Here is a 12,109-nt window from a genome sequence, read left to right on the forward strand (position 1 = left end):
TTCAGACCGCCCCAGCCGCGCTACGGCGTGAGTTGAGACGGCACAAGTTGCTCACCGCTTGGCGTGCGAAAACCTCCTCCTACCTGTAGGCGGCGCCGTTGATCTCTGGGTGGACCTGGGGCTGCTGCTGCTGCTCCATCATCCCCCACGGCGCCGTGGACACGAAGAACTCTTTGTTGACGCAGTTCCGCAGGCTGTCGGGAATGCGACCTGCACGTGGGAGGGATTGAGTTTCGCTGAGTCAGGAGACGGAAGCTCGCAGCGGACTGGGAAAGGATCGAGAACGGGATCCGTACCGGTGATCGCTCTGCGGATTTCCGTGGCAGCGGCCTCCCTCATCTCCAGCGACGCCTGCTCACTGTACCAGGCGGTGTGGGGCGTGCAGATCAAGTTGGGGGCGTCTTTGAGAGGGCCCTGGGAAAAGCTGTTCGGCAACGAATTAAAAAGTAGGTGGAAACGCATAAGAGGAAATAAGCAGCCGATACTAGGAGATGAGGCGCACCTGAAAGGCTCCGACTCATGGACGTCCATCGCAGCGCCGCGTATCCTGCCTTCTTTGAGGGCCTGAGCCAGAGCTTTCTCATCCACTAGGCCTCCCCGTGCCGTGTTGACCAGGAAAGCCCCCTGGCGCATCTGAAAACACACACAAAAAAAAAACACAAAGCAGGAGAGTTTTAGCTCAACCCAATAGTAGACACAAGTAATTTTTTCCTATGAGGTTTTCTTTTTGAAAACACTATTAGATTGATTTATTGGGGTCTAAGTTATTATTAGTTATTAGAAATGATTTGGTCTGTGGCGATAAACAAGGTACCATTAAGGGAAATATTAGGTTTTCCTGAACCTGAAACGCTGCTGTGACGTTTATACCCACTAGGTGGCAGCAGTAGGCAGCAGGAAACTAAAAGGACTCAGAATAAGATCTGCACTCATCAGAGATGAAAACACTGTGTGTGCAACAGCGGCATTGCATTTCACGGTTACAAAAAGGAACACAACTAATTGTATTGTAGGGTTAAGCTGCATTGCTTATAAACCCTTCATCATTTGCTGAACAGAGACCATTCGTTGGTTTTTAACTACCTTGCTTGATGGCGTATAGTATAAATATGAGAACATAAAGCATAACTACATGCTAACAGGGTCATATCTGGGAATAAATGTTAGGTAATTGCAAAAATATAATTTCTAAACACTTAGAAAAATCTCTGCTGTTAGATTTACACTCTTACAACTTGAGAGCAACTTGTTATGCATGAAGAGCTTGCAAAAGAACACACTCCAATCTTACACCCACACTTTGTTGGAGGCACCTGGATCACACTGACCTCAAAGTTATAAATGGACAGAAGCGACATATTCTATCCACCCCCACACGTCTCAGCAACGTCTCTTTCCGTGTGATTTACTTCTGATATTCAACAGAAGAAGAAGAAAAGGTGACGGCTGAACAACACGGAAAGATTCCCGTAACAGATTCTCCAGGAAATCGCCAGCTGTGTTTTTTATTTTTTATTTTTTTTCTTGTTTTATTCATCACCCGGGTCCGTCTCGAGTCGCACCTGTTTGATGGTGAAGTCGTTGATGAGGTGGTGGTTGTGTTCGTTCAGGTTGCAGTGCAGGGACACGCAGTCGCTCTGGTACAGCAGATCCTGCAGCGTGTAGACCCGCTGGACTCCGAGCGAGCGCTCCAAGCCGTCCTGCAGGTAAGGGTCGTAGAAGATGACGTTGAAGCCAAACGCCTTGGCCCGCATGGCTACCGCCTGGCCTGTGCGCCCTGACGGAGGCGAGGAGGAGAGAAAACCAAAAGTGGTGAAATGTCGTGTGCGTGTGGATCAAAACACGCCTCCCTTCCACGAATGAGATGCTCTCTCGTCTTTCCTATATTGGGGAGGACTAAGAGCAACGTGTCTGTGTCACGTCATATTTATAATCCAGCGAAACAGAAAGTGTGAGAAAAGAAACTATAAATAGACACTCGTAGGATTTGTTTGAGTTGCTAGTACATATATGTGACTTTCTGCACATATTTTGCAAAAATAGAGGCAAAAAGTCAAAAATATGACCTCAATTTTCTTTTTCTAAAAATACCACAGGCGAAACACATTTCTAAACTTTAATCAATTGTAAAACTTCATTGACTAATTTGATGAATACGAAAAAACATATTACAGTAGAAAAAAGCTTATCGGCAGTTCAGATTGTGCTAAGAACTACAACAAATTCTTAATACGTCCATATTGATATCTGCAAATTTATTTAACTTTTTATAGTAAATTATTTTATAGGTCTTGAGTTTTTTGTTTTCGTTTACTTGGATAAAATACGCGTTGCATAAATTGATGCAGAAATTGCACAGCTTGCTGCATTAAAAATGTATCAGCCTGTAAACAACGAGGTTCTCGGCATAAAACAGTCAAAGGTGAATGACTCTATGATTCAGGAAAACATATTTCTCCTTTAAAACATCCCATATCTCCTTTTTCATACCTTAGAGAGACTCTTCAGAGCCTGTCTCCAGAAACTACAAGTTTCTAAATAAGGTTCTTACCAAATCCGATGAGGCCGAGTGTCTCGCCCCGGATCCTGGCTGCCCCCGACGCCACCTCCCGGATCTGCTCCACACTCTGGACCCGTGTGCCCTCCCGGAGAGCCTGGTACAGCCAGGTGTTTCGCCGGTACAGGTTAAGGACGTGACAAAGCGTTGAGTCTGCCGTTTCTTCTACAGCTGCTGAAGGAATGTTACACACTGCGATGCCTGGAGAAGGACAGACAGAGGAATGCACATAGTAATGATAAGACTTAAAATACAAATGCACAAATGACTACTGTCATGACATTACTTACTGGGATAAATATCATCTATAGTTCTGTTAAAAAGTGTTTGCCCTCTTGAAGACTTCAGCTGTTTTTGTTGTTGTTTTTGTCATGCTCTATGTCAGATCATCAAATGAGTTTGCATATTTAATGTCAAAAATCACCAGAGTAAATAGAAAATGAAGATCTTATTTGTTAGCGGCAAAAAACTACGTGTGCTAAGTAAACTTTTTAAATCTGTCATAAAATTAGCGTGCCATTTAAGAAAAATAGCATAATGCTAACAGCTAGACGTAGTTGTAGAAGGGTTACAGTATTTGGGCTGCTTTGCTGCTTCTGAAACGCTGGTTTTGGAAATGGTCTAATCAAAGTCCAGGTTAAAATTTCAATTAAAATGTTGTGGTAAGATCTTAGCCAGGCCTTCAATGTTTGAAAATTGTCCAATGTCGCTAAAATAAAGCTTTTTTTTGCTAACGAGAGTGTGCCAAAATGTGTCCAGACTCTGCAGAGGAACGCAAGAATCTGCATACCAGATATTACAAAAAGTGCCAAAACCACAACCTAGTAAATGAAACAATCATTCGAAAACATTTAATACGTTACACTACAGTTTATATTTAAAGTTAAAATGTGTTTCATGTTCAGTAATTAAACATTCAAATATGGGGAAGAAAAGTGTAACAGCTGCATTGCAAAAAAAAAAAAAAAAAAAATAGTACAAACTAAGTAACTACCTGAACGACGATCACAGTAAGAAATCAGTGAGATGAAGCGTAGCAGTAATGCTAATCAGGATCTCACACTAAATCCGCCTCTCATACCAAACAGGGACCAAACGAGAATAAAGAGGATTTCCAGCTGCTCTAAAGTATTTCCATCACCTCTCATGTTTACAGACAGTAAATAAATTCCACAACACATGTTGTTCATGTTAAGCTAACATAACCAGTAGAGTTGGGTTTGACCCTGAGGAAGAGGCGAACTCTCTTTATCGACTTTGAATCATTTGTGCCGTCGTTCCCCTCCTCGCGCACGGATAGGCAGTGCTTGCTTTCTCGTTCCTCGCTTTCATTACTTTCGGCATACAATTACTGCGTCGTGCTGAACGGCCTCGATCTGCGCGCCGCTAACCGGCCTCTTTGTGCTCCACGGCCTCACCGAGCTCCCCGGCGGCCTTGATGTCGATGTTGTCGTAGCCGCTGCCGATGCGTATGATGATGCGCAGCGCCTTGAACTTCTCCAGGTCCTCTCTGGTCAGGGTGATGGTGTGGTACATCATGGCCCCCACGGCCTCGTTCAGCACCTGCGGGAATCACCGTTGTCTTTATCATCCATTTAAATCACGCCCCCTGCTATCCTGATATTCACCAGAGAGCGACTTGTTGCAGTCGCCGTGAATAAAAGTGCTTTCACCACCTTCCTTTATTTATTTATTTTATTTATTTTTTCCTTCTGGACCCGAGTTTATGTTCGTCATCTTTCATCTAAATGCAAATGGACTGTTTATGTGTGCTCTAAAACACAAGCAGTTGTCTGTGTGTTTACTGTATAATGAGCGCATGCAAAAGCTGCTTTTTGTCACAATCCATTAACTCAGACTGTATGCAAACAAGGTCAGAATGGGTGCAGGCCAGACAATAAAGTAGACAGCTGAGAAGCCCAGCGAGCATTAAGAAGTTGCCGCGGCGAAGCCAAGGCCGTTAAACAACTGGTTTAAATTCACGGCCCACTAACAGAATTGACCTACCTGAGCCAGATTAGCATAGTGATGAATTTCCCGCCCAACACATTCTTTATTGGAGTTAGAAATAACAGGAGCTGGATGCTAAAGCTCAAGGTTGAAACTCTCTTTGCGCATTAATGCCGTTATGAGTGCAGCAGGAGCGCCGTAGGCTTGGATGGAAGGACGACGGCGAGTCGTTGTGAACTGCTAAGCAGTGGGAAAACTGACGAGGTAGATTTTAGATTTCACTAATGAGTGGAAAAAAAAAAAAAATAAATCCTGCAATTCTGCAATTAGACTTGGTGAACAAAACACAAAACCTTAAATTTATTGAAGGCGCACGTGAGAACCACAAAGAAGGTTTCAGTATGAACAAATATTTATTTCTGACGTTTTGGGAGAGACACAACAGTTGAATCTTCATGCTTTCAGTCTGAATTAGAAACTAAGTAAAGGTGAGGAAGCAAAGAGACAAAAGTACAATAATTAGTTAGCATCCACAGCTACTTTGTTAGCCTTAAACTGAGCCAGACTTTTTCCCATAATGCTTTGTTCACTGCTTCAAGCGCCAGAATCATTAAAGATGTCAGCGTTATCTCTGGAACGCAGAAACGAATGAATTTTTGATATTCGGCACCTGTCATGAATTAAATTAGGTTGATGTTTTATATGAATCCTGTTTACACGACAGACAATCTGGCTAAAATGGCAGATGTTATCCACCTTTCACAAAGGCACAGAGGTAGAGATACAGAAATCATAAATGTAAACAAAGAATTGCCATTAGTTATGTTGGAGATAATATATTGGCATGACAACACAGGCCCTTTGCTTTACTTAGAGCTGCACACAGACCAATATTGTTTTCATGCTAGCTACGCTAATTATGTTAACTGCTAATGGAAGATGATGCAAAAATATCACATATTGAACTCTATTTTGTCTATATTTTAAAAGAGTAAAACCTTTATTTACCACAACAGCAGAGGAACATCACATCTACTGATAAGTATGAAGATCACAGTAGGAAGGCTAGAAAAATTATTTTGAAATCTGTTCTTATACTAATTATTATTATAAACATGGAGTTCTTGCATGCTGCACCGTTCTCACAGATAAATAAAACCGAAAATACGATTTGCATTGTTGCATTTTATTCATCGAGTTTTCCAAATGTTTTTTTTTTTTGTTTGTTTGTTTGTTTGTTTTTAAATGATGCAAGCTACTTTTCAATACAAAAAGCCACTTGGCTTATTTCAATTTTCTTCTGTTAGCTTAGGAAGACTCAAACATGCTGAACTGATGACAGAGTTCACAACCAGCTGCTTCAATGACTCGATGATGTCATGACTGGAGTTTGCAGTTGCTCATTTCACGCTCATCAATGAAGCAAGTCGACACTTTTGACATTAGCAGCAAAAGGTGAGAGCCGTTAAACTAAAAGCAGCGTCTTAAATCAACAGTGGAGTGGTAAGCTAAGCCTCGTCGGGGCAAAATTGAGCTCAAATAGCTGTAAAACATCATCAATTCATAATATATTCTTTGGCAGACTTTTACTTACTCTCAAACTCTCCAGAAACCTTTTCCAGTTCACCCACAAGCATGTTTTAAGTGTTGTAATTAGCACTAAAACAACATTAGGCAGCTGCTGTCAAATCAAAACCAGAGCCACTTGAAAAGGGCGCCACTTTGATTTCTTTCTGAAATTCTAAGGGCTGCCTTTGCCTTTTCAAGGACAAGACTCCTTCACCCATCGACTGTGAGTGCTCTCTCATAGATTTCTCTTTTTAACTCAGCTAGCATCACAAAACGCTCACCAGACACCGCAGGCTTACAGGCTCAATTCTGAGAATATCAATTCATCTTTCTTCGCTAGGAAAAATACAAACACCTCACAAGAGCAAGTGGCAAAAAAAACAATAAAAAATATGCATAGTATTACTATTTATTTTTACATAATTGGACCGTAATGAATTGAATATTTTTGTAATCTGAACCAAGTAAATTGGGATTAATTGGAAAATAATGAAACTGTATTCATTTCAAATGAATCAAATTTAAAAAAATTTTTTAAATAAATTCAATCAAATTGAACTGATTTGAGCCAAGTAGCATTTGTTGTTTAATTGAATGTGATATAAAATAATATAACTAAGCTAATAAAACAAACAAGTCAACAAATGAAAATACTGCATAAAACTTTATTTTAGTCACTCAATTCACTAAGTCAAACACGTCACATAGATTAGTTTTAACACCTCATCAAGCCTTTATTTCTTTTAATTTTGTCAAAGTCAACGAAAGCACAACATTTAAGATTAGAAAATGGCACTGAACCAAAAAATAATAATTTTTTTAAATAGACAAATGTGGGCTTAATATGTTCAATACCTGCATATTTGTTGTTATTTTCCTAAAGTACTTCTAATCTGATAAACGAGCCTCATCTGAACATATATTCTAATGTATTGGACTGTAAAATAATAATAAAAAAAATTATAATGAAACAGAAATGTATGAGAACAAACTAAACCGTAAATGAATTCAATTGTTACTCTTCTGTTTTATTTTGTTTGTTTTAATCAATCAGTGTCTGATTCCTTCATCGCTACGTCTGAAAACTTCAAGGAAGTCTTGTTACAAAAACACAATAAAACAAACAGTTTTCCCAACAGAGAGTCATGTGTAATTCGGAGTGCGCGCGTGTCCATGCGTGTGTGTTTCCGCGTCTGTGCGTGCTGTGTCCATGCGTGTGTGTGTGTGTGTGTGTGTGTGCGTGTGTATGCGTGTGTGTGTGTGTGTGTGTGTGTGTGTGTGTGTGTGTGTGTGTGCATATTTGCAGCCCCTCTGTATCCTCTGCTGTGTCGTTATCGTTGTGGGACTGCAGCCAACACTGATGCTTCCAGATGGGCCCTCTGTTTGTGTAACATAATCACACTGAGAGCATTTCGCTGCACACAGATTACTAATACCAACAAAAAAGATTTACTTTGGATCTCGTCAACTCAAACTGTAAAATTTAAACACACGAAGGTCCAAGAAAACCCACTTCCACGTAGGCAGGACGAGGGAGACGGTTTTACCGTCCCTTTTCTCCTCCAATCCCTTTAAAGAGCTCTTTTTTGAGTTTGGAATTGGAAAACTTGCCGCTCGTCGGCTCCGGCGTGCAGACAGTAAAATAAGACAAACGTTTCACCCACTCTGGCTGAGAACAATTACACTGCATTTCTATTACCAGCCTCCTCCTCCTCCTCCCACTCCTCCTTATTTAACAAAGCTGCACTTCAGCCCCCAGTGGGATTAGCGTCAGTGATGAAACCATTATGGCTGTACTGGGAGATTGGAATGAGCCAGTGGGCTGAAATATCATTAAAACATTACAGAGGGGGAGGCTTGGAAGGAGGACAAAGATTTTTCTTCTTCGACGAGCAGAAAGCAAAACAATATTAGAAACAGAAGTTCATACAGTGTTACACCAGTTTGTGCGGCTTTTTTTTTTTTCTTTTCATTACTGAAACGTTTAGTGCTTCTTCTTCTTAAACCAGGCTAATGTGAAAAATCTCCCTCTTGATCACTGGAAGAAGTTAAAAGGGTAACTAACACAGCATCTAAAGAGGAATCGGTGATTATATTGACTAAGAACCAAACTATACCTTTTCGTGTATCTCCTGCGTGGACTGGGCGTCACAGAAAGCCACGGTGGCCAGGTCTTTGAGGATGGGCATCTCCACGGTGCAGTCGCGCCCATCCAGCAGCGCCACCAGAGGGCGCGGGTGCATAGGCCCATTCATAATCTGGGGCCGGATACCTGCGGAGGGGCAGAGAAAACAGGCGGTCAATTATTTACACCTGGCACAAGTCATGTCAGGAGGCGCATCCAGGAAGTGTTGACCACGGATCCTGTTTTTGGCTTCGGATCGATTCCCACAAAACTTGACCTCCTCTCTTCTTCTCTCAAGCCGCCGTCATCATCGACTCCTCTACCTGTCGGCGCAGGTCGATATCTCAGACGCGCATATTCACATCCACGATACGACCACCCCATGACTTGCTGTTTTCTCCAAACTGTTACCAGGCAACAGGTCCTTTCACCTCATGAGGTCATCACCTCCATTATCCTATCACTTCACAGGAGCCGGGGCAGGTCTTTACTGTGTATTTTTAGATGGTGGGTGTACAGTGTAGATTATTTGCTGGAATAAAAACATTTTTTTAAAAAGAGCAGTTTGGACGCTTCTCCATAAAACGGGGTCACGGCCGTTAATAAAACCCCTGCTACGTTCAATCAATAAAAATCTCAAGTCGGTTTAACAGGAGGTAAAATATAATCAGACTGTGTGCGCCCAAAAGCTGATGAAAGAGGGAAAAAGAGGGAGAAAAAGAAGAAGAAGAAAAAGAAAAAAAGAGAGATGGGAGGTGGGGGGTCCAAACACATTCACTCTCTGGCTCCCTGCTGCCTGTTGTCATGGTGATTAGAGGATTTGGGCAGGATTATGAAATTTTTTATTTAGTGGCATCTGCGCTGCTGGAGAGGACATCCAAGCCTGCTCGCATCGTGACTGCGCCTCTAACTCCTCCAGTTTAGGAGAGGAGAGAAAAGCTTTTCTGACCTCTACGGCTGAAATGTCCAAGCATATGCACAGGAAGTAGTACATGTGCCTGCATGGACAAATTAACAAACCGTGCTAAACTTAGGAGAACAAAGGCGGGTGCATGCATGCTGCCGAGGATTTCCTGCAGAGCTTCGCTTCTTGTGTAAATAGGATAAATAGAACTTCATCAGTTTAATTGTTGGTTACTTTTCTGACACTTGAAAAGTAACCATTTTTGTTGCGTTATTTTTAGAAATTGATCTTTTTATTTGGCATTCACTTGCTTGTAAATGCAAAGTAAAACTTATTTAGCAAAAGGTATTAACATACAGCTATGGAAATAATTAAGAGACCACTTAAAATGATCAATTTCTATGATTTTACTTTGTATAGGTGTACGTTTGAGTAAAATTAACATTCTTCTTTTATTCTACGAACTACTGACAACATGTCTCTGAAATTCCAAGCAAAAATGTAGTGTTTATGTGCAGAAAATGAGAAATGGTCCAAATAATGAAAAGGATGCAGTGCTTCCATACCTCAAATGATGTAAAGAAAACAAGTTTGTATTAATTTAGAAACAACAATTCTGATGTTTTAACTCAGCAAGAGTTCAGAAATCAATATCTGGTGGAATAACCATCATGTTTCCATGGGTTCTGTGCAGTGGTCTCTTAATTTTCTCCAGAGCTGCATGTTCATTTGCATCAACACTCATTTAAATATTTCTGTGTTACCGTGTCAAACATTTAAAGCCTCTCATTTTATCACCATTGCGTACAAAATATACTTTGTGAAACAATACTTAACACCTTAAATCAAAGAACAATGCCGGGGGAGGGTGAAAAAATAAATGCTAAATCTCATATGTTTGGAGACCTACGCGTTGCACTGCTGTATTAAAAAAAAAAAAACATGTACTGCATTTTGGAGAATCGATAAATCCCAGCCACTTCCCCCAGTAAATAAATAAATGAAACTCTCTTGCATGCAAAATGAGGAGCAGTGGCGTTCCCCTGTTCAGGAGTAAAACTGGAATCAGAGGATCAATTTATATAAAAAACCAGAGCTTAGCAGGTTGACATTAATATCATTGCTCTGACAAATGACGGGAATTATTATTAGCTTCATTCATTTGATTAATGCCTCTGCCTCCGCTTCTTGTTCTTCTACAACAGTCGAGGACAAACTGATAAAAATAAGCAGGACTGACGGGGGGAAGTGAGGAGTTCACCACTCCGAAACCGATGAAAGATCGCTAAAGGAGTGCACTGACGATGCATTTACACGAATTTATCTCTGCGACAACAAATGGACCATCAGGCTTTGCCGGGACAGATTGTAAAACATCACTGGTGACGCCGGACGCCTCCTGTTAATTTTTACATGTCGGTTTTCCCGCCGCAAGAATTACGTCCGGCAGGTGCGTGGCATGAGGCGTCTGTGTCAGAAAGGACGCAGACCGGAAGAGTGAAGTGGGCAGTCAGCAATCAAGCAGAGTTTAATAAAACAAACTGTAAAGCCGCACCAAGGCAAAGCACCCCCTTTTGCCCCGTTGTGTTTAATTCTTTCATAATCTGCCTCTTGTGGATTTCCAACTTCAGAAGAGGTGCAACAGAGCTGTTTGATTTTGGAAAATCTTCTAGTAAAGTCCCAAACAAGCGCGTTCAGTCTCGCAAAGCGGCTCGAAACTCCGTGTCAGGCTGGTAGAGGGTGAACGGAAAACAATCACCTTTACCAGCTTTGTCCTTTTGATTCACTGTCGAGGCTTTATGAGAAACACGAGAGATTCACAAAGTACTTTGCGGCTCCACAGGAGTGAGGCAACAATATTCGGAAATGTGCAAAAACAGTCCTCGGTTTTAAGATTCGTCGGTGACGCAAGTCTTTAATTGTTTCTAAAAACTTGGTGACACACATACTTTTTCTCTGGAAGACTCAACAGGCTTTTAATATATATATATATATATATATATATATATATATAATCTAGATTGAATTGTAATGACCAACATTAGAATTGCTCAATGGACTCTGAAGGATGAGACGATGTCTCCGCTCTGTGTAAAACTGCAGCTGCTCCAACTGCTGCCTCTGTTTGTGTCACATCAAACTCATTCCACATTTCCCCTTACAGTTCGCAGTGGTTATGGTATATGACTAGTTCCCATGGCTGATCGAGCCGTAGCATTCCTGGGTTGTCTTGAATCACTCAGTCAGTGTTGTGCTCTTTCAGACACACGCTTAGCTCACATAGCGAAAGAATGGCCTGAAATGGGCTGTTGTGGGAGAGTGAACAATATCTACTGTGATGAAGTACGGCAGTGTCTTCCTCGATTTAGTGGAAAGCTGGAATGTTGTGGTTTTTACGTAGCGCTTCTTCCATTCATAAAGATCCAGATGGAGTTGTGCATTTAAAAATGCCTTGATGCTGTCAAACCAGAAGTTTTTACACTTCATTCTTTTCTAATTTTTGCAACTATGTCGGAGGAAACGTTCCAGTCGGCGAAGTAAAAACAAACTTTCAGGACTGAAAACATGCTGGCATAGCCAGTGACAGTTTTTTTTTTTTTTTTTTCACCTCGTCGGGATGTTTCATTGCACCACAGAAATTATGTGGCTTAAGATTTTAAATGTCTGAGCTCTAAAAAATAAATAAATAAATAAATGTGACGTTTACTCTCTATGACAGTGCAGAGTTAAATGGCTTTTCTCCGAAGCTCTAAATCGGTAAATTTGCTCTTTGGAAATCCTTAACCAGTCTGAAAATATGTTCAGTTCCTCAGGGCCAGCTAACAGAGACAGAAGAGATTATGTTACAAACACAGAGAGATTGAACAACTCTGAATGTTAAACTGCAAGGCATCTGTAGCATATCAAAAGATTTTTTTCTTTTTACCAAAGTTAAGACATTTAAAACTGCATTTGGGGCAAAGCAGCCGGTTTGGTTGTGGTAAGTTTGAACGTAGCATTATTT

At 41.1% G+C, this 12,109-nt stretch overlaps 1 protein-coding gene across 4 annotated transcripts in view; it reads right to left on the reverse strand.

The window, feature by feature from the left end:
• ctbp2a (C-terminal binding protein 2a) overlaps positions 1-12,109 on the reverse strand; it is a 77,067-nt gene that overhangs the window by 3,303 nt on the left and 61,655 nt on the right. For 3 of the 4 annotated variants that reach the window (XM_088012878.1, XM_014967882.2, XM_088012879.1), the window contains 7 exons: positions 8,194-8,348; positions 3,976-4,120; positions 2,552-2,758; positions 1,563-1,777; positions 503-633; positions 297-424; positions 84-210 (listed from right to left, as the gene is read on the reverse strand). In XM_088012878.1, coding sequence (XP_087869004.1) covers positions 84-210; positions 297-424; positions 503-633; positions 1,563-1,777; positions 2,552-2,758; positions 3,976-4,120; positions 8,194-8,348 — 1,108 coding nt within the window. Of the gene's footprint in view, positions 1-83; positions 211-296; positions 425-502; positions 634-1,562; positions 1,778-2,551; positions 2,759-3,975; positions 4,121-4,564; positions 5,076-8,193; positions 8,349-12,109 lie in introns of those variants that run through there. The other variant, XM_088012880.1, reaches the window with a different exon arrangement.

Source organism: Poecilia mexicana, unplaced genomic scaffold (genome assembly GCF_051168715.1).
Source record: "Poecilia mexicana isolate PSO_F unplaced genomic scaffold, ASM5116871v1 scaffold_15, whole genome shotgun sequence".
Classification (NCBI taxonomy): domain Eukaryota; kingdom Metazoa; phylum Chordata; class Actinopteri; order Cyprinodontiformes; family Poeciliidae; genus Poecilia; species Poecilia mexicana.